Source organism: Pseudorca crassidens, chromosome 15 (genome assembly GCF_039906515.1).
Source record: "Pseudorca crassidens isolate mPseCra1 chromosome 15, mPseCra1.hap1, whole genome shotgun sequence".
NCBI classification, from domain to species: domain Eukaryota; kingdom Metazoa; phylum Chordata; class Mammalia; order Artiodactyla; family Delphinidae; genus Pseudorca; species Pseudorca crassidens.
The window spans coordinates 17,087,651-17,109,191 of NC_090310.1; the positions used below are offsets into that span (position 1 = coordinate 17,087,651).

The following is a 21,541-nucleotide window of genomic DNA, read 5'->3' on the forward strand; positions in this document are numbered from 1 at the left end:
GGCGAAGCCCCATTAGTGGCGTGTGTGGAAGTGGGGACCCTTAGAGATCGTTTCACCCAGTGGCTCTCAGCTGGGTGGGGGTCACCCTCAGGGGGAGATTCTAGAAACCAGTGGGTGGTTCGATGCTCTTGGCTGTCTCAGTGCCTATTGGCCCTGCTGGCACTTGAAGGGTGGGACCAGGGATGCGACTGTCCCTCACTGCCGGGGATGGTTCCAGGCACAGAGTACGCTCTCCTGTCTCAGGCACCATTCAGGTCGGTAAAAAAATTGTTTATGTTCACCCGAGTCTGGAACCTAGTTGTTTTACAAAGAGCACAGTGTTTCTCGGTGTACTTTGAATTTTCTAAGAATGCGACTACCATGCAAATCAGGGGAACACTCTCTGCTTGTGTGAGAACCTTTTCAGAAACTCACATGACCCAGGGCGATGCTGCTGCCTGCGGAGTCTGAGTCAGCAACCCCAGGGTCTGCTCTGAAGGCTGTCACAGCCACGTGACTCTAACGGGGTGTTTCAAAGACTGCCTAATAGCGGGCGGAAGACTTGTGAAAGAATGTTACATGGGAAAAAAAAAGAGCCAGGGGGCTCCCCTAGTGGTGCAGTGGTTGAGAGTCCGCCTGCCAATGCGGGGGACACTGGTTCGTGCCCCGGTCCGGGAAGATCCCACATGCTGCGGAGCGGCTGGGCCCGTGAGCCATGGCCGCTGAGCCTGCGTGTCCGGAGCCTGTGCTCCACAACGGGAGAGGCAGTAACAGTGAGAAGCCCGCGTACCGCAAAAAATAAAAAAAAAAAAGAGGCCATTTTAGATGCGGCCATTTTAGATAGGCCATTTTAGATGCGGCCTCTCCTAGTGTGGGCAGCACGTCCCGACGTGTTAATATCATCCTTTCTGCGTGGTGAGTAGGAAAGACTTGTACTTTCTTCTTTAACACCTTATCTTCTAAGGTCCCTACGTGTAATTTTTATAATCAGGGACAAATTCTATTAAAAAACCAAACAACCCTGGTATATTACAAGGTAAGGAATTTACTTCTACTTGTGCTTAAACTGGCTCCAAGAGCCGAAGCTGCGTCTGGGGCTTGCGAAGAACGCGGGCGTGGCCCTCGGAGGCGTGGCTCTGACGGCCCTGCTCTCCTGCTTGTAGAATATTAAAGCCCCGGCGTGTGCATCTAAGCAGCGGCCGGTCCTCACGGCCACGCCATGGCCAACTGCCATGTAAGGGTGTCATTCTGAAAAAACAGCAACTGATGACACTGACATTCTGTTTTTCCTCCTTTCATATCGTGCTGCACCCTGCACTCCATTTTCTGCCTCTCTCCTCGGGGGCCTGGCCCCATCAATTATCTCCTCTCTCCAGAATCTTCAATCACTCCTGCCCCACTGGCATCTTCCCCTCTCTCTGTCTGCAGACATTCATAAATCTCTCCTACCTGAAAGAAAAAGGAAACTGACCTGATCTTGGGGCTCCCTCCCACCACCGTCCTATTTTCTCCCTCCTTTCACCGAACACACTGCATCCTCATCACCACTGCCCTCTCTCACCACCGTCACCCTCTCAACCCCCTGAAACTTGGCTCCTGTGTGCAGAGTTGTTGTTTTGCCCACCCAGACTCCACTTCTCCTCCTAGGAACAAAATTCTGATTTTCCCCACCTTCAGTCCATGCAGATTAGGCAAAACACTGACAGTATCCTTCCAAGCTGGGCTCATGAAAGGAACTACGGGGAGAGAGGGGGGCTCTCTTTACATTGGCACTGCTGAGCTGGGAGGACGGAGGGGTGGGGTTGTTGGATGCCATTTGCTACACTGTGTGTGGGGAGCCTGGCTGAGAATGAAGCTAACCTGGGGAACGTGAGCTGAGAGATGGTGAGTCCTGATGACAATCATTGGAGCCCCTGGATCCAGCCGCACCTGAAGTCCATCCCTTTGTGGTTTTCTGTTCCCGGCATCCATAAGAGTTCTATAATTCCCACAACCCTCCACTGAAGTGACTTTCTCCAAGTACACAATGACTCCAAGTACACCACCTTTTCTCAGTTCTCCTTCCCTGCTTGACATCCCAGGCAAAGCTCCTCCACTCAGCAGTCCCCCCCTCCACTAGCTTAGGAGACATCATCCCTTCCTGGTTCTCCACTTCCCCGGCCAACGGCTCCTCTCTCTGTGTCATGGCGCCTTCCACTCCTCCTTGCACTCTAAGTCTGGTGGTGCCCAAACCCCTCAGCTCCATGCCATCCTCTCCCAACACTGCCCTCATCCAGCTCCTGGCTCCCATGCAGGCCCTGCTCACTGACATCAGCCAACTTCTGGCCTCTCTTCCTGGGGTACCATCTTCCAATTCCAAAGACCCCTTGGACGGTCCAGACATGTCCACTCTGTCACTTCAGACTCCGGGTACCTAAAATGGAGTTTGTCATCAACCCCTCTAATTGGCATTATCTCTACTACATTGAGAATAAAGAAAATCTAACTCCTCACCGTGCCTCTAGGGCCCTGAGTGTGGATCCCCAACTCCCGGCTGACTTCTCCAGCCTAGCCTCACACCCTTCTCTCCACGAGCATCCCACTCCAGCCATGCCAGCCTTTCATTCCATGGACACGAGTCTCTCCTTGCCTCAGAGTCGTTGCCCTTACTGCGCCCTCTGCCAGAACGCTCTTCTCCCAGAGCCCCATTTCGCTGGCTCTTCTTGACACCCTCCTTCTTGGAGAGGCCTTTTCTGCCCTGTTCCCTGCTGCATCCCAGGGCCTGGCACAGAACCTGGTGCCTGGAAGTGCTCAATAAACGTGTGCCAGTAAAGGGACGGGTGGTTGGCACCACCATCACGTACCCCCTGTGCTCAGGGCTGGACGCCGAGGGACTCCCCCTCCACCTGTCAGTTCTCCTGCACCTCCTGTCCTCTCCCCTCCTTCTCAGCTGTCATTAACAAGACCCCAGAAGTGCCTTCCATCCTTTCTTTCAGGCATGAGGCTTAACATCTGGCAGAAGGAACTTCCCATATGGATTGTCATGACCTCAGTTTACTGTGATTTGATTTCCACTGGCTGAAATGAATGGGCTGGGTTGGTCTGCAAGGGCAACGGAGGAGAAGGCACCAAACGTCACATGTCAGGGACTCAGCCTGCCTTTCTCTGCCGGGGTGTGCAAGAAAGGCAGGCCTTGGCTTTCATCCTGCATCTGCTTTCTGACCTATTCTCCCCAAGATGTACGTACGCCCTGGGTTTTAAAAGCAGAGAGGTATAGACTTTGCCTTGGACCTCTCAGATGAAACAGCAGGCTGGGGCCCACGTTTCCCTCTGTCACACATGACTCATTAGACTTTGGGAGTTGGGCAACTGCTGGGATTGGTGCTTTGTCCCGTCTGTCAACATTCCTGCCAACAAATCTGAACTGATAACAGAAAGCTACTGCTTTAATCTGCAGTCCTCATGGTCTGGGAGGGACCAGTATGAGATGATGGGATTAAAGGTTCAAAACTACTCTTTGGTGGAGATTAATATGAACTGCAAAATTCTGAACTTCAGTTTATAAAAATCACTGGCACCACTGTAAGGTAACCATTAATTGCTATTAAAATGGGAAGTGAAAAAGCATGTAGTGAGATGCAACAGAACCACGTTTATTGGAGGTGAACAGCCCATTAGCCATAGCTGATTGGACTAGGAGTGGACACCTGACCCATGCCAGCCAATCAGCTTCTGCCCTGAGACTCTGGAATTGCATTCTGGAGCTAGAGCTGGGAAATTGTCACTTTTGGACTGCGAAGCCATTTCCTGTCATGTGCACAGAGGAGGGGTGAGGAAGAGTGGACCTGCAAAGAAGCAGAGGCAGGGCCCAGCAGCCCTGGAGAGTCAGGGAGAAGCTTCCTCGGTGCCTACTCGCTTTCTGCTTCCTCCTTCAAATCCCATGTATGCCTCCTGCCTTTGGGGGTCCAGGAGCTTCTCAAATAACACCCCATTTTACTGCTCAAACTGGGCCAATGAGATTTCATTCACCTGTAGCTAACTGACCCCTGATAAAGACACTTCCAAAATGCAGATGTCATTACAATGAGATAGTTTGTTTAACAAAAGGATTTCCAGGCTCTCTATTACGGCGACAGCAAGATTCCAGTCCCAGGGAGGATCCTGGGCAGTCATTCATTCTACAAGCACTGTTGGAGGGCTTGGCCCCCACCTTTCCTGACGGGAATAGCTATGGGATTTGGCTCTATGTAATGGGTAATTTAAAATTTCTAAGCAACTTTCCTTTTTAGCACGACCAGCTTAACAAGCATGAAATCTCAGGGGCTCAGTTCTTAATGTGTGTTGAGCCAAGCAGTGAAATGCCTGGAAGGAAATTAAAGTGAGACAAAGTCTTCTGAACATGGTCAAGTTAGAAAAATGCCCATCACCTCATAACTCCCAGAGGTTCTTTGGGTCTGTTTACCAGGAAGGTTTGGAATTGCCTAGCTCTTCTGCGGCAGGTGGCTGATGACAGCTGGGGAAACAGGGCACTGTAGGATAGTAGTTCGAAGCACGGATGCTGGAGCAGGACTGCCTGGGTTCAAATCCTGCTCTAACACTTATTGGCTGTGTGATACAAGGAAAGTTACTTAAACCTCACATTTTCTTTTCTTTTCTCTTTTTTAATCATATAACTTTCAGGTGTACAGCATTGTGGTTCAACATCTGTATACACTACAAAGTGATCACCACCATAAATCTAGCTCCCATCCATCACCATACAGTTGACCTCCTTCATCCATTTCACCCACACCCCAACTGCCTTCTCCTCTGGGAGCCACTAATCTGCTCTCCATATCTATAAATTTGTCTTTGTTTTATTTTGTTTGTTTTGTTTATTAGATTCCACATATTAGTGAAGTCATCGGTATTTGTCTTTCTCTGTCTGGCTTATTTTACTTAGCATAATACCCTCAAGGTCCACGCATGTTTGTTGCAAATGGCAGGATTTCATTCTTTTTTATGGCTGAGAAGTATTACATTGTACATACATTATTCCATGTACATATATACTATATATATATATATGTATATACATATACCACATCTTCTTTATTCATTCATCAGTGGACACTTAGGTTTTTTCCATATCTTGTCTCTTGTAAATAATGCTGCAATGAACATGCGGTGCATATATCTTTTCAAATTAGTGTTTTCATGTTCTTCAGATAAATACCCATACTGTTTTCCATAGTGGCTGCACCAATTTACAATCTTGCCAACAGTGTACAAGAATTCCCTTTTCTCCACATCCTCTCCAACATTTATTATTTCTTGTCTTGTTGATAGTAGCCATTCTAACAGGTGTGATGGGACATTGCCTTGTGGTTTTGATTTGCATCCCCCTGATAATTAGTGATATAGAACATCTTTTCTTGTGCTTGTCAGCCATCTGTATGTCTTCTTTGGAAAAATGTCTATTCAGACCCTCTTCCCACTTAAATCTGTTTGTTTGTTTTTTGTTGTTGAGTTGTATGAGTTCTTTATATATTTTGGATATTAAGCCCTTAAAAGATATATGATTTGTGAATATCTTCTCCCATTCGGTAGGTTGCCTTTTCATTTTGAGGATGGTTTCCTTTACTGTACATAACCTTTTCTGTTTGATGTAGTCCCATTTATTTATTTATGCTTTTGTTTCTCTTGCTTTTGGAGTCAGATCCACAAAAACATTTCTAAGGCTGATGTCAATAAGGTTACTGCCTATGTTTTCTTCTAGGAATTTTATGGTTTCAGGTCTTATATTCAAGTCTTTAATCCATTTTGAGTTAATTTTTGTGTATGGTGTAAGATAGTGGTCTAGTTCCATCCTTTTGCATGTGGCTGTCCAGTTTTCCCAACACAATTTATTGAAGAGACTGTCCTTTCTCCATTCTATGTCTTTGCTCCTTTATCATTGATTAATAGTCTATATGTGCATGGGTTTATTTCTGGACTCTCAATTCTATTCCATTGATCTGTGTGTCTCTTTTTGTGCCAGTATCATACTGTTTTGATCACTATAGCTATGTAGTATAATTTAAAATCAGGGAGCATGATACCTCCAGCTTTGTTCTTCTTTCTCAAGATGCTGATGCTTTTGGCTATTTGGGATCTTTTGTGGCTCTATATACATTTTAGAATTATTTGTTCTAGTTCTGTGAAATACACCACTGGAATTTTGATAAGGATTGCATTATATCTATAGATTGCTTTAGTAGTATGGTATGGACATTTTAACAATATTAATTCTTCCAATCCATGAGCAAGGAATATCTTTCATTGTGTGTGTGTGTGTGTGTGTCTTCTTTAATTTCTTTCATCAGTGTCTTATAGCTTTCAGTGTACAAGTCTTTAACCTCCTTGATTAAATTTTTCCTAGGTATTGTTTTTTTTTTGATGCAATTGTAAATGGGATTGTTTTCTTTACTTCTCTTTCTGACAGTTCATTATTAGTGTATAGAAATGCCACATATTTCTGTATATTGATTTTGTATCCTGCAGTTTTACTGAATTCATTTATTAGTTATAACAGTTTTTTGATGGAGTCTTTACGGTTTTCTATATATAGTATCATGTCATCTGCAAATAGTGAGTTTTATTTCTTCTGTTCTGATTTGGATGATTTTTATTTCTTTTTCTTGCCTAATTGCTGTGGCTAGGACTTCCAATGTTGAATAAAAGTGGTGAGAGTGTGCATCCTTGTCTTGCTCCTGATCTCTTAGAGGAAACACTTTCAGCTTTTCACCACTGAGTATGATGTTAGCTGTGAGTTTGTCACATATGGTCTTTATTATGTTGAGGTATGTTCCCTCTATACCAACGATGTTGAGAATTTTTATCATAAGTAAATGTCGAATTTTGTCAAAACCATTTTTTAAATCTATTGAGATAATCATATGATTTGTATTCTTCATTTTGTTGTATCATGTTGATTGATTTGTGGATATTGAACCATCTTTGCATCCCTGGAATAAATCCCAGTTATTCATGGTGTATGAGACTTTTAATGTATTGTTGGATTAGGTCTGCTCATATTTTGTTGAGAATTTCTGCATGTATGTTCATCAGTGATATTGGCCTGTGATTTCTTTTTTTTTTTTTTTTGGTGATGTCCTTGTCCAGTTTTGGTATCAGGGTAATGCTGGCTTCATAAAATGTGTTTGGAAGGTTTCCCTCCTCTTCGGTTTTTTGGAAGCATTTGAAAAGACTAGGTATTAAATCTTCTTTGAGTGTTTTGTAGAATTCACCACTGAAGCCGTCTGGTCCTGGGCTTTTGTTTGTTGGAAGATTTTTGATTACTGTTTCAATCTCCTTACTAGTAATTGGTCTATTTAAATTTTCTATTTCTTCATGATTCAGTCTTAGAAGATTGTTTGTTTCTAGGAATTTATCCATTTCTTCTAGGTTTTCCAATTTACCGGCATATAATTGTTCATAGTAGTCTCTTACGATCCTTTGTATTTGTGTGGTATTAGTTGTAACTTCTCTTTTATTTCTGATTTTATTTATTTGAGCCCTCTCTCTTTTTCTCTTGGTTAGTCTAGCTAAAGGTTTGTCAACTACATTTATCTTTTCAAAGAATCAGCTCTTAGTTTCATTGACTTTTTTCTATTTTATTTTAGTCTCTACTTCATTTATTTCTGCTCTGATCTTTATTATTTCCTTCATCTACTGATTCTGGGCTTTATTTGTTCTTCTTTTTCTAGTTCCTTTAGGTGTTAAGTTAGATTGTTTATTGGGAATTTTTCTTATTTCTTGAGGTAGGTCTGTATTGCTATGAACTTCCCTCCCAGAACCACTTTTGCTGTATCCCACAGATTTTGGTATGTTGTATTTCTGTTTTCATTTGTCTCCAGGTATTTTTTGTTTCCCCTTGATTTCTTCAATGCCGCCCACCCTCCAGTTGTTTTGTAGTATGTTGTTTAATCTTCATGTTTTTGTGGTTTTCCCCATTTTTTTCCTTGTGATTGATTTCTAGTTTCATACCACTGTAGTTGGAGAAGATTCTTGATGTGATTTAAAACTTCTTGAATTTATTGAGACTTGTTTTGTGACTTAACATGTGATCTATCCTGGAGAATGTTCCATGTGCACTTGAGAAGAATGTATGTTCTGCTGCTTTTGGATGGAATATTTGGTATATATCTGTTAATCCAATCTGCTATAATGTGTTGCTTAAGTCTGATGTTTCCTTATCAATTTTCTGTCTGGATGATTTATCCATTGAGGTAAGCAGGGTGTTAAAGTCCCCTACTATTACTGTATTGCTTTCAATTTCTCTTAAGTCCATCAATATTTGCTTTATATATTTTGGTGCTCCTATGTTGGGTGCATATACATTTATAAATGTTATAACTTCTTGTTGCATCGACTCCTTTATCATTATGTAATGCCTTTCTTTGTCTTTTATTATAGTCTTGTTTTAAAGTCTATTTTGTCTGATATAAGAATAGCTACTCCAGCTTTCTTTTCATTTCACTTGCATGGAATATCTTTTTCTATCCCTTCACTTTCAGTCAGCGTGTGTCCTTACTTCTGAAATGAGCTTCTTGTAGGCAGATATAGATGAGTGTTTTTTTCTTTTAATCCATTAAGCCACTCTCTGTCTTTTGATTGGTGAATTTAGCCCATTTAAAGTAATTATTGGTAAGTATGTAATTACTGCCATTTTGTGAATTGTTTTCTAGTTGTTTTTGTAGTTCTCCTCTGTTCCTTTCTTTTCTCATTTCCCTTATGTTTTGGTGGCTTTCTTTAGTGCTATATTTAGATTCCTTTCTCATTTTCTTTTGTGTATTTACCGTGAGTTTTTTCCTTGTGGTTACCATGAGGATCACATATGCCATCCTAGGTAAGCTGCAGTCTGCTTTAAGTTGGTAGCAACTTAAATTTGAACACAGTCCAAAGCTTTGTCTTTCTACTCCCCCTCCACACATTTTATACTTTGATGACAAGTACTACATCTTTTTATTTTATGCGTCCCTTAACAAACTATTGTAATTTTAGTTAATTTTAACATTTTTGCCTTTTAACCTTCAAGCTTGCTTTATAATTGATTTTTTTAAATAAATAAATTTATCTATCTATCTATCTATCTATTTATTTTTGGCTGTGTTGGTTCTTTGTTGCTGCATGCAGGCTTTCTCTAGTTGTGGCGAGAGGGGGCTACTCTTTGTTGCGGTGCATGGGCTTCCCATTGTGGTGGTTTCTCTTTGTTGCAGAGCATGGGCCCTAGAGCGTGCGGGCTTCAGTAGTTGTGGCACATGGGCTCAGCAGTTGTGGCTCACAGGCTCTAGAGCACAGGTTCAGTAGTTGTGGCATGCAGGCTCTAGCATGCAGGCTCATTAGTTGTGGGGCACAGACTTAGTTGCTCCACGGCATGTGGAATCTTCCCAGATCAGGGCTTGAACCCATGTCCCCTGCATTGGCAGGCAGATTCTTAACCACTGCACCACCAGGGAAGTTGTGCTTTATAACTAATTGATCCACTACTTTTATTATATATTTACCTTTGTCATTAAGATTTTTACATTTGTATGTTTTCATATTATTAATTAGTGTCATTTATTTTCAGTTTAAAAGAGTCACTTTAAGATTTCTTGTAGGGCCAGTTTAGTGGTGATAAATTCCTTCAGCTTTTGCTTACCTGGGAAACTCTTAATCTTTCCTTCAATTCTAAATGATAAACTCGCTGGGCAGAGAATTCTCACTGGAAGTTTTCTTCTTCCAGTATTTGGAATATGTCATGCCATTCCCTTCTGGCCTGTAAAGTTTATGCTGAAAAAAAATCTGCTGATGGCCTTAAAGGGATTTCCTTGTATGTCACAAGTTGCTTTTCTCTTGCTGCTTTTAGGATTCTCTTTTTATCCTTAACTTTTACCATTTTAATTATAGTGTGTCTTGGTGGGTGTCTCTTTGGGTTCATCTTATTCAGAACTCTCTGGGCTTCCTGGATGTCTATTTCCTTCCCCAGGGAAATTTTCAGCCACTATTCCTTCAAATAATTTTTCTTGCCCTTTCTCTCTTCTTCTGGGAGCCTATAATATGAATGTTATTCTGCTTGATGTTCCAAAGATCCCTTAAAATATCTTTATTTTTCTAAAATTCCTTTTTCATTATGCTGCTCTGTCTGGGTGAGTTCCATTGCTTTGCCTTCCAGCTTGCTGATTTGTTTTTCTACCTCATCCAATCTGCTGCTGAACCCCTCTAGTGTATTTCTCAGTTCAGTTATAATTTGTGTGATACTTTCTTATATTTTCTATCTCTTTGTTGTTCTCGCCATGTTTGTCCATTCTTCTCCCAAGTTCTATGAGCAGCATTTGACCATTATTTTGAGCTTTTTATCAGGTAGATTGATTATCTCTGTTTTGTTTAGTTCTTTTACTGTGTTTCTGTCTTGTTCTTTTGGTAGGAATATATTCCTCTGTTTCCTCATTTTGCCTAATTTTCTGTGTTTGTTGCTATATATTAAGTAAAGCAACTACCTCTCTTGGTCTTGAAGGAGTGGCCTTATGTAGGACATGTCCTGTGGGGCTCAGAAATGCAGTCGTGCCTGGCCACCAGAGCCGGGTCCTCAAGCAGTGTCCGCTTATGGGTTGCGCGCACCCTCTTGTTGTGGCAGGGTCGTGGATGCTGCTGCCATGCATTGGTGGGCAGGGCTGGCCCCTGGAAAGACTGCAATGCTGGCCACAATGGCTGATGGAAAGACTGGCCCCTGGAAAGACTGCAATGCTGGCCACAATGGCTGATGGGTTCTAGTGGGGGTTATCACATAGTCAGCTGTGAGGCCTGGCTGAGGTGCAGGGGTGGGTGGGGCTCTAAGTGGGGTGTGCCGACTGGTGCTAACAGACTAGAGGGAGAATTCCAAAATGGCACCCACCAGCACTGGAATCAGCAAGGTAGCCTGAGACTGGAAAAATGGCTCCCTTCAGTTTCTCAGTCCCCAGGGAGCATCCCAACTCGTTCCTGCCTCTCCAGCAGATGCTTCAAGATTAGTAGGTGGGTCCCATTCACCTATGGTCCATGCACTTTTCAGTCTGGTGTTTTTGTGCTGGTTTTCAGGTGGAGTGAGTGTGAGTGTGCCCTTTAAAAGCTAGCTTTCCATTCTCTGCAGTTCTATAGTCTTGAGTGTATTCCCCATTGGTTTTCAAAACGAGATGTTTTGGGGCCTCATCTCTCTTGTGCAGGATCTAAGGACTGGGGTGCCTGACGTGAAGCTCAAATCCCTCAATTCCCAGGGAAAGTAACTGTACCTGTGTAATCCCTCCCATCTGTGGACTGTCACACCTGGGGTGTGGTTTTTTCCTTGATGAGGTCATCTCTCTGCCTCTCTTACCTGCCTTGATGCTGCCCTTTTACCCTTTCTTGTGGAGACTCTGTTCATCCAGTTTTCAGGTCCTTTTCAGAGGGAATTAGTCTACATGTAGCTGTAGTTTTGTTGTGTCCATGAGAGGAGCTGAGTTCAGGATCTTCCTATGCCACCATCTCGAACCTCCCATCTCACCCTGCTTTCTTACCTCACATTTTCTTTATCTGTAAAATGGGACTGGTATGAGGATTAAGTGAACCCGTTTGAGTAACGTGCCCAAATGACAGCCTGGCTTACAGCAAACATGCCATGCATCTAGCCATTGCAGTTCCTTCTTTCCATCATTTCTCCCACACTGCAGAAGACCCACCATGAGTCAGGCACCTGGGTCCTGGGGACCCCAACACAAATAAGACGCAGTCCCTGCCCCCAGAGAGCTTCTCGGTTCTGTTCTCCCACTCTGCTCTCCTCCCTGATAGCCAGTCTCAGGGTTAAGTCTTGGTGGGGGTGGGCAGCAGAATCTGTAAGGCTGGGCAGCCAGAAGGGGAAGCCCTGCCTGGGAGAAGGGAGCCAGCCACTCACCATGGAAAGGCACTCAAAGAGTCTGAGGGACTTGCTCTGCCCTAAGTAACATCAAGGGTCTGAAAGAGGTCACAAACGCTTCACATTTCTATGTGTAAACTCTGGCTAAATGCAGGCCTTTGGGGTCTGTCCAGTAGACAGTCATAGTGCAGATGCTAATGTAATTCACTGAAAATATATACATTGGCTTCACATACAGATACACCAAGAGGCAGAGTCACAGAATGGGGATGATGGTGATGATGGTGATAACAGCAACAATAATAATAATAAAGAGCAGTAGCTAACATCTGTTGGGTGCGCTTATGTCCCAGGCACAGTGCCAACGCTGCACACGTAGGATCTCATTTGATCCTCCCAGCCCCTCGTGAGTTGGATATTACTGGTGTCCTTATAAACGAGGAAACTGAGGCTCAGGGGGATTTCAGAACTTGCCCACAGTGGGGGTTGGCAGTGGGGAACAAGGATACATGCCCAGTCAGTTTGACTCTAGGGCTTCTGCTCCTGTGTGGTAGGGGGTGGGGATAAACTCAGAGGATCTAGAGGTGAGCCTTGCCTTGGTAGGTCCAGGAGCTCTGTGGACAATAAAGGATGTAGATGCTAGTGTTGAAATCAAGGCCACCACTTCTGGAGCACTTTCCACATGCCAGGCTCTGGTCAATATTTTGAAGCTATCAACTCATTCATTTTTCACAACACTGTGGGGAGTGGGGGTTCATTCCCATTTCACAGATGAAGATGCTGAGGCTCAGAAAGTGGAAATGCCCAGCTCTATAGGACCCAGTCTAGAGGTCCCAGACCTGTAAGTAGCAGAGCTTGAATTCAAATGGTTTGCCTCCTTGTTGCTATGCTACACTCCATCCCAGTAGCCAAATCTGAGGGCAAATATTCAGAAACCCAGCCGTTGGCACCTCCTTTCAGATCTCTTAGAGATAATCTACTGCAAAGTTCACAGAGCAGGTGAATCCTGCTAGCAGATGTATATATATATTTTTTGACCCACACAGTGGTTTAAAAATAATCTCCATCAGTTGCCAATGTTGAAAAACAAGAATATTCTACAATTTTGATTTCTCTTGATAAAAGGAAAAGGGAGATCTGGCATATACTGGTCTTGTATTCCTGAATACCATAGTCCCCACCATTCCCTATAGTCCTTCCAACCCCCAGGCAAGAATTGATTGCTGTTTTTCATCACACTTATTTTGTATTATTTTTCTAATGGTACGGTTACAAAGAAGTGAAGTTCTTAGAGACCAACGTCTCTATCAGAGGTGGGATAGCAGTCTAGATTGGAAAAGCCATGTTTTGCAAGAAAAATGGACAAAGGAACGTACCTTGGAGGTAATGACAAATATATCTATGAGTTTAACATGCAAAGTGTGCCTTGCCCATATCACTCACTGCTGCCACCCCTGTGGCCCCTGAGACAGGGAATTTGTGACCCTTAGTTGAGAAGAACCCACTTGCTTTGCAGATGAGGAAACTGAGGTCCAGGGAGCAAAATGGCTTCATGCCAATCAGTGGCCCTGGCTCAGGTGGGATGGCCCCGAGTCAGACTGCTTCCCCAGCTTACCTCTGCTGTCTGGCTGGCCATCACTGTGACTGTTGCTGAGGGCGTCCTTCCTCAGGCCCCTCCTCCCACTAGCAGGGTGCTCCCTGTGGGAGGGTTGGTCAAAGGTGTCGAAGTCATCACCGCAGACTCTGGGGGTCGCTCTCTGAGCTCTCTCGCTGGCGATGACATTCCAGCTGCTTGTCCGCCCTTGCTCACGCCTGGGGCCTTTATCTCCAGCCTCGGTCTCTCCAGGCCCCTCACGGATGATATCCTCTGACGGAAGCCTGCCTCTCCAGTCCAGCGGCTTCTCCGGACTCAGCCAGAGGGGTTTTGACTTCAGGCCTCCCTGCTTCCTGCCTTTCCCTGCGGGAGAAGATTGTAACCAGGATGGGGTTTTCCCTGGAGGCTCAGAAACTTTTCTGCCCATAAGGTTTTCCAGCTGTTGGATCAGCGAGAGCTCCTGGTCAAGAGGAGGAGGGCATTCCGCGGGGGAGGAGTGGGGAGGGACACTGGGCATGCCACCCGGCGAGGATGGTGCGGCTAAAAAGCTGCACTCTTCCTCTAACTTGGACAAATTGTCTTTCATGCAGTCAGGAGAATTCGTCCTTCCACCAAATAAATGTCCTTGTGAAGAAGCCTTCACATCCTCTGCTGCTCCAGCTGGCTGCGAGTAACTGGCACCGAGCTGCTTGTCCCCGTCGGTGCTGTTCCTCTTGCGGGCACCTTTGCTTTCTTCTGAGTGGGCAGCAACGCTATTTTCCATTCTCTCATTTTGCAGGCCCACCAGGATGCTCCGTGGGGCCTCGTCACCTCCTTTGTCTAAGTTGCCATCAAAGATGAGTTTTTTGTTGACATACAGCTTCACGTTTTTGGCCCCAATGTCAAGATCCTGAAAACACAAAATTTCACAAAATGAAGATGCGTGGCATCGGACTGATGTATCAGATTTTGAAAGGAGCACGTGAAAAAGACAAATGTGGGACGCTGGAAACGTGAGCTTTCTGAGACTACAGCACTGGGGCTGTTAAATCAGACTCCTTTTCATTTCGGTGCAAAGGGTTACATATGTTATAAATCAAAGGACTTTCACAAAGAGGCGGCCTCCATCACCATCTTCATCATCATTACCTCCTGCTGGGACACATGTAATAGCCTGCTAATTGGTCTCCCTGCTTCCTGTCTCTTGCTCCTGCGACCTCAGCTTCACATTGCCACCCGCCTTAGTTTTCTACAAGAGCAGATCTGGCCCAGTCACATCCCTTTGTGAAATTCTTCATGTTTTTTTTCACTGCCTATAGCAGGGTTCTTTAAAGTATGGTTCCTGGGCCTCCTGCATCAGAAAAGCTTGACAGGCATATAAAATGCAGATGCCCTAGGTTCCATATTTTGGGGGCCCTGAGGGCAGAGCCTGAGACAAGGATTTGAGTGCAGGTAGCTTATCAGCAGGTGCTCCTAAGAGGGAGAGTCAGGTAGGGCAGGTGAAAACCCAAAAAGGTTTTGGGGCTGGTCACTGCTGTGGGGAACTGGGGCTCCATCCAGCTGGGACACTGTGAGGGACCGGCAGAACGCATCTCAGAAGTGTCCCTCCAAAGGCGGGAGGCTGGGTGTTTATCCACTGACTCCCTTCCCTGCTGCTGATGGCTGCCCCTGGGGAAACTGACTCCCCGCCATGACCACAGGCTAGGCCCTCTAGAAGCTTCGGCAAAAGGACCCAAGCAGAAAGGCTCAGAGCCTGGAAGCGCTGGAAGTGGTGCCCAGTCAGCACGCCCGGGACTGTCCCAACGCAGCTGTGGCCACAAGTGGAGGGGAGCCCAGAGGATGCGGTGTGGGCGCTGCACTTGTGTGAACCCGTGAGATGAATTCCGAACCCCTCAGCATGACATACAGTAACCTTCACAAAAGGGTCCCTGCTAGCCTTCTGTCTCCTCCTCTCCCAGCACATGTGTCCCGTATGAGGCAGGTGTTCAACGCTTCTTGGGTCATACTTAAAATTAAGGGGCTTCCCTGGTGGCGCAGTGGTTAAGAATCTGCCTGCCAATGCAGGGGACACGGGTTCGAGCCCTGGTCCGGGAAGATCCCACATGCCGCGGAGCAACTAAGCCCGTGTACCACAACTACTGAGCCCGCATGCCACAACTACTGAAGCCTGTGCGCCTAGAGCCCATGCTCCGTAACAAGAGAAGCCACTGCAATGAGAAGCCCTCGCACCACAATGAAGAGTAGCCTCCGCTTGCTGCAACTAGAGAAAGCCCGCGCACAGCAAAGAAGACCCAATGCAGCCAAAAAAAAAAAAAAAAAAGGGGAAAAAAGAAAAGAAAAAAACAGCAAATAACACCTCCTCCTGCTACTGCCTTATTTGGCCATACCTCTTTACACAAAAACAGTTTTTTGTTTTTTTTTTTTGCAGTACGCGGGCCTCTCACTGTTGTGGCCTCTCCCGTTGCGGAGCACAGGCTCCGGATGCGCAGGCTCAGCGGCCATGGCTCACGGGCCCAGCCGCTCTGCGGCATGTGGAATCTTCCCGGACCGGGGCACGAACCTGTGTCCCCTGCATCGGCAGGCGGACTCCCAACCACTGCGCCACCAGGGAAGCCCACAAAAACATTTTTAATAAACAGCTTTCTCGAGGAATATAATACATACCTCATACAGTAAACTGTACATGTTTAAAGCATACAACTTAATGGATAAAGAAGATGTGGTATATATATATATATATATATATACACATACACACACACACAATGGATATTACTCAGCCATAAAAAAAACATGAAATAATGCCATTTGCAGCAACATGGACGGACCCAGAGATGATCATACTAAGTCAAGTAAGACAGAGAAAGACAAATATCATGTGATATTGCTTATATGTGGAATCTAAAAAAAAGATGCAGGGCTTCCCTGGTGGCGCAGTGGTTGAGAGTCCGCCTGCCGATGCAGGGGACACGGGTTCGTGCCCCGGTCTGGGAAGATCCCACATGCCGCGGAGCGGTTGGGCCTGTGAGCCATGGCCACTAAGCCAGTGCGTGCAGAGCCTGTGCTCCACGACGGGAGAGGCCACAAGAGTGAGAAGCCCGCGTACCGCAAAAAAAAAAAAAAAAAAAAAAAAGATACAAATGAACTTATTTACAAAACAGAAATAGACCCACATTCATAGAAAATAAATTTATGGTTACCAAAGGGGAAAGGGAGGGATAAATTAGGAGTTTGGGATTAGCAGATACACACTCCTAAGTATAAAATAGATAACCAACAAGGATGTACTTATAGCACAGGGAACTATATTCAATATTTTGTGATAACCTCCAAGTGAAAAGAATCTGCAAAGGATATACATATATATATATATATATATACACACACACACACACACATATATATATATAACTATATATAACTGAATCACTGTGCTATACACCTGAAACTAACACAACATTGTAAATCAACTATACTTCAATAAAAAAAAATAAAGCACACTACCTGATAAGTTTTAACACATATCCACCCATGATCAAGGTAATGAACACACCCATCACCCACAAGGGTTCCTCGTACTCCTATGTAATCCCTGCCACCCTATCTTCTTCCCCCACCCCGAGCCAACCACCCATCAGCCTTCTGTCACTATAGATTACTCTGCCTTTTCTAGAATTTTTCTATAAAAGGCATCACACACTATGAACTCTTTGGGGCCTGGCTTCTTTCACTCAGCATAATAACTCTGAGATTCATCCATGTTGTGTCAATGAGTAGTTTTATTCCTTCTTATTGCTGGCGTGCCCCACAATGTTTGTCCACCTTTACAGCAAACTCTAAGAGTCACAGTCACAGCTGCACCTCCTGCCCGCTGGCCTCTGCCTCCTCCTCTACACGAACCCACCCTGCCAAGGGTGCCAGCAACTGGGTCACAGAACTTCCCTGTTGCCTGGACGATTCTGATCTATTCCTGTTGCCCTGGTCTATCACTCATAGAACCTTCTTTTCACTCTCAGGGGTGCCCTGGTTTGGACAATCAGCTTTAGGGTCCAGCAGGGGATCAGACCCACCGGGAAGTTCTCCTTTTTCAGGTAGGCTGTCCTCCTGCCCCCACTCTCACCGCAGCCCAGGCTCCCCGCTGTTGCTCCTCTTCAACTGGGCCTCGACCGGTTGGGCTGGTCCCCGGCCTCCCGATTTTCCTGCACCCTCTCACTAGGGGGTCCCACTCAGGCCCAGGGCCCTAACTATCGTTCTCTCATTGGTGATTCCTATTTAATTTAATTTTATTATTGAAGTATAGGTGATTTACTATGTTGTTTCAGTTTCAGATGTACAGCAAAGTGATTCCGTTTTATATGTGTGTGTATATATATATTCTTTTCCATATTCTTTTCCATTATGTTTTTTTTAAAAATAAATTTTATTTATTTATTTATACTTTTGGCTGCATTGGGTCTTTGTTGCTGTGCGTGGGCTTTCCCTAGCTGTGGCGAGCGGGGGTTACTCTTCGTTGCGGTGTGCGGGCCTCTCATTGCGGTGGCTTCTCTTTGTTGCGGAGCACGGGCTCTAGGTGCGCGGGCTTCAGTAGTTGTGGCATGTGGGTTGAGTAGTTGTGGCTCACAGTCTCTAGAGCGCAGGCTCAGCAGTTGTGGCTCACGGGCTTAGCTGCTCCATGGCATGTGGGATCTTCCCGGACTAGGGATCGAACCCGTGTCCCCTGCATTGGCAGGCGGATTCTTAACCACTGCGTCACCAGGGAAGTCCCTTCCATTATGTTTTACTGCAAGATATTGAATATAGTTCTTTGTGCTATATAGTAGGTCTTTGTTGTTTATCTATTTTATATATAGTAGTTTGTATCTGCTAATTCCCAACTCCTAATTTATCCTTCCCCACCCCCTTTCCCCTTTGGTAACCATAAGTTCGTTTTCTATGTCTGTGAGTCTGTTTCTATTTTGTGAATAAGTTCATTTGTATCATTTTTTAGATTCCACATATAAGTGATATTTGTCTTTCTCTGTCTGATTTACTTCACTTAGAATGATAATCTCTAGGTCCATCCATGTTGCTGCAAATGGAATTATTTTTGTCCTTTTTTATGGCTGAGTAGTATTCCACTGTGTATATATACCACATCTTCTTTATCCATTCGTTTGTCAGTAGACATTTAGGTTGCTTCCATGTCTTGGCTATTGTGAATAATGCCAATTAACACTGGATTCCTGACTATTTTAATCTCCAATCCTGACCTCTCCATCCAGCCCACAGTGACCATGTGACCTCTCTTCTTGGATATCTAACAGGCGTCTCAACCTTAACAGGCCCCAAACAGAATGATCAATTCACTCTTCCCAAACCTTGTCATCTTTCATCTCAAAAGTGGTTCCGCCGTTCAACCAGCTGCCCCAAACCTGGGAGTCCTTGAGTCTTCTTGCTGTCTCACTCACACATCCAATCCATCAGAGGCCCTGTGGCTCTACCTCCAAAACCCCTCCGGAATCTGACCTCTTCTCCCTGAATGGTGGCCGCCTCCTAGCCCGGGTCACAGTCATCTCTCCTGGAGACAACAACCGTATCCTCCTAAGTGCTCTCTGTGTATCCACTCTGCACCGTCACCCACCCACCCCCACCCCACTCCGGCACACACACTTCATTTCCAGCAGCCAGTCTTTCTTAAAAAACACCTTAAATCAGGGAATTCCCTGGCGGTCCAGTGGTTAGGACTCTGTACTTCCACAGCAGGGGGCCCGGGTTCAATCCCTGCTCAGGGAACTGGGATCCCACAAGCCACACGGCGCTGCCGGAAAAAAACACACCAAACCAAAACAACTTAAATCAGATCACGGCAGGCCCCTGCTTAAAACCACCCAATGGGGCTTCCCACTGGTGGCGCAGTGGTTGAGAGTCCGCCTGCCAATGCAGGGGACACGGGTTCGATCCCTAGTCCGGGAAGATCCCACGTGCCGCGGAGCAGTTGGGCCCGTGAGCCATGGCCGCTGGGCCTGCACATCGGAGTCTGTGCTCCACAATGGGAGAGGCCACAACAGTGAGGGGCCCGCGTACCACACAAAAAAAACAAAAACAAAAAACAAACACCCAATGATTTCCTACTACGCGGAGAATAAATTCCAGCTCCCTTCAGCGGTCAGTGTGGCCTGCGTGATCTGGTCCTGTGACGACCTCTCTCTCCCCTCCCCTTCTGCTTCCAACACACCGCTCTGCTTGCTGCTCTGTGATCCCAGGGAGCTCCTGCCCACCTTGGGACCTGGGCACCTGCCTGGAAACCTGCAAGGCTGGCCCCTTCTTGTCTTCAGAGAGATGTGGCTGCTCTCCCTAGAGCAGCCCCCGCCCATCCAGTCACCTCTCTAGCCCATGGCCCTGTTTTCTTTCCTCCTGGTCTCTGAAATGGTCTTGTTCATCAGCTTTCTAACTTATTTATTGTCTCCCCCACTCAGAGTTAAGCTCCAAGACAGCAGAGAGGCTACTAATCTCGTCCAAGGGCCCAGCAAGGGCCTGGCACACAGCTGCTGCTCAGTAATCCCTTCGGAATTATAAGTGAATAAACACAGGTATTTTTCTCCCCGGGAACACTGCTCTCTAACAATCATCAGAGAAGAAACCTGATCAGAAAAATGGTAGCCTGTTGGTTTCAACCCCAGACCGTTTTCCATCTTGCTTTGGCTTCCGATCTGCTCTTGGGATACAAGATCTGAGATCCCAGAGGTGTCCATCTATACTTATTTCCCCCCGCCTTAGCCCTCCTGAAATCCAGGCAACGAAGCTCCAACTAACTTCCTAGTTCACTAAGTTATCGCTACGAGGGTTTCCGTAGCAATTTAGGATGAGAAACGTCAAGCCCGTGTTACACCACAGGAACCCAGCTTCAAACGTCCAATTGCAGGATGGCAGGCTACTATTTGCTGCCTGTCAGAAAAGTCGGTTCTCAAAGCCCTCTTTTACATGTTTATACGGATGTGTTCTCTGTTTAGCGGAGGCGCAGCGCAAGTGTGTGCTGTGAATTAATCAGGAAATAGCTATTGGAGAAGGACAGCCTGGGCAGCTTTCAATGACTAGTCCCGCAAAATTACCGCCGTGGAAACATCTGGTGAGACAGACACGCTCTCACTGAAAGAGGCGGTGGGGTGGGGAGGAGACATTTCAGTCCGCACAGTCGTCACATGGGCATCCTGGCTTCCGTAAGGAGATGCCTGGTTTCCACAATGGGCTCCTTGACCATCCGCGAATGGCCTAGAGCCCCGTCTGACCTCAGCTCTCTCCAAGAAGCCTGGCTGAGTGGGGACAGAGAGAGGGGAGCAGGCTGGGGCAGGGGTGTGACCTCTCATGCCCCTAGCATCAGGCAGGTAGGAGAGAGAAGAGGGTTAGGGTGGAAACCGCAGGGAGTGGCGGGGGGTGTGGGGAGCTGAGAGGTTCATGCCCCCTACCCGATGGTGTTTAAACCTGCCAACTTTCCAACACCCTGCAGACCAAACAAGCCGTATCTGTGGGTGGATTTGGTCCAGGCATCACCAGGATGGGATCCCCGGTGGGGAATGGTAGGGAGTCACTTCTCTGGGGATTCCATGTGTTAAAAAAAAAAAAGGCTGCATGCATTAGCCCATGCTGTCTTTGGAACAACTCTCCAAGGTCTTGGGCATTAGGGCCCATCTGACAGATGAAGAAACTGAGCTTCAGCCTTCTCTGAGGTCACACAGCTGGGGCACAGGGAGCCACTCTGGCTGGCACCCTGAGGTCCTACTGCCACCTCCCTTTGGGTCAAGCCAGGCCTGGAGAGGGCCTCCGTCTTGGCCGTGCTAGCCTGGCCACCCGCTCTCGGTGGAACTCTGAGTCCCCACTTCTATTTCTTAATTAGTCCCCATGGACCAACTATCTCGTACTCCCATCCTAGCTCTCTCCTCACTCCCTAGAGGCAGTCACTGTGGGCACTGGTGGGGAGCATGTGTACGTATGCTTGTGTCCTTCCAGACTTTTCCTATGTATTTACATACATATCGATGCAACGGCCATCACACCTCAAGAGTGTGGCCCAGAGCTATGTGAGACACACGTCTGCTCCGTGGAGAAGACGGGGTCGAGGTTTTGCAGGTCTGTACTACTTGGCATCCCTCTGTAAAGCTCTGCAT

The 21,541-nt window shown here is 46.1% G+C and overlaps 1 protein-coding gene across 7 annotated transcripts in view; it reads right to left on the reverse strand.

Moving 5' to 3' along the window:
• Positions 1-21,541, reverse strand: part of KATNIP (katanin interacting protein) — a 200,858-nt gene that overhangs the window by 30,051 nt on the left and 149,266 nt on the right. For all 7 annotated transcript variants that reach the window (XM_067706309.1, XM_067706308.1, XM_067706311.1 and 4 more), the window contains one exon: positions 13,443-14,310. In XM_067706309.1, coding sequence (XP_067562410.1) covers positions 13,443-14,310 — 868 coding nt within the window. The remainder of the gene's footprint in view (positions 1-13,442; positions 14,311-21,541) is intronic.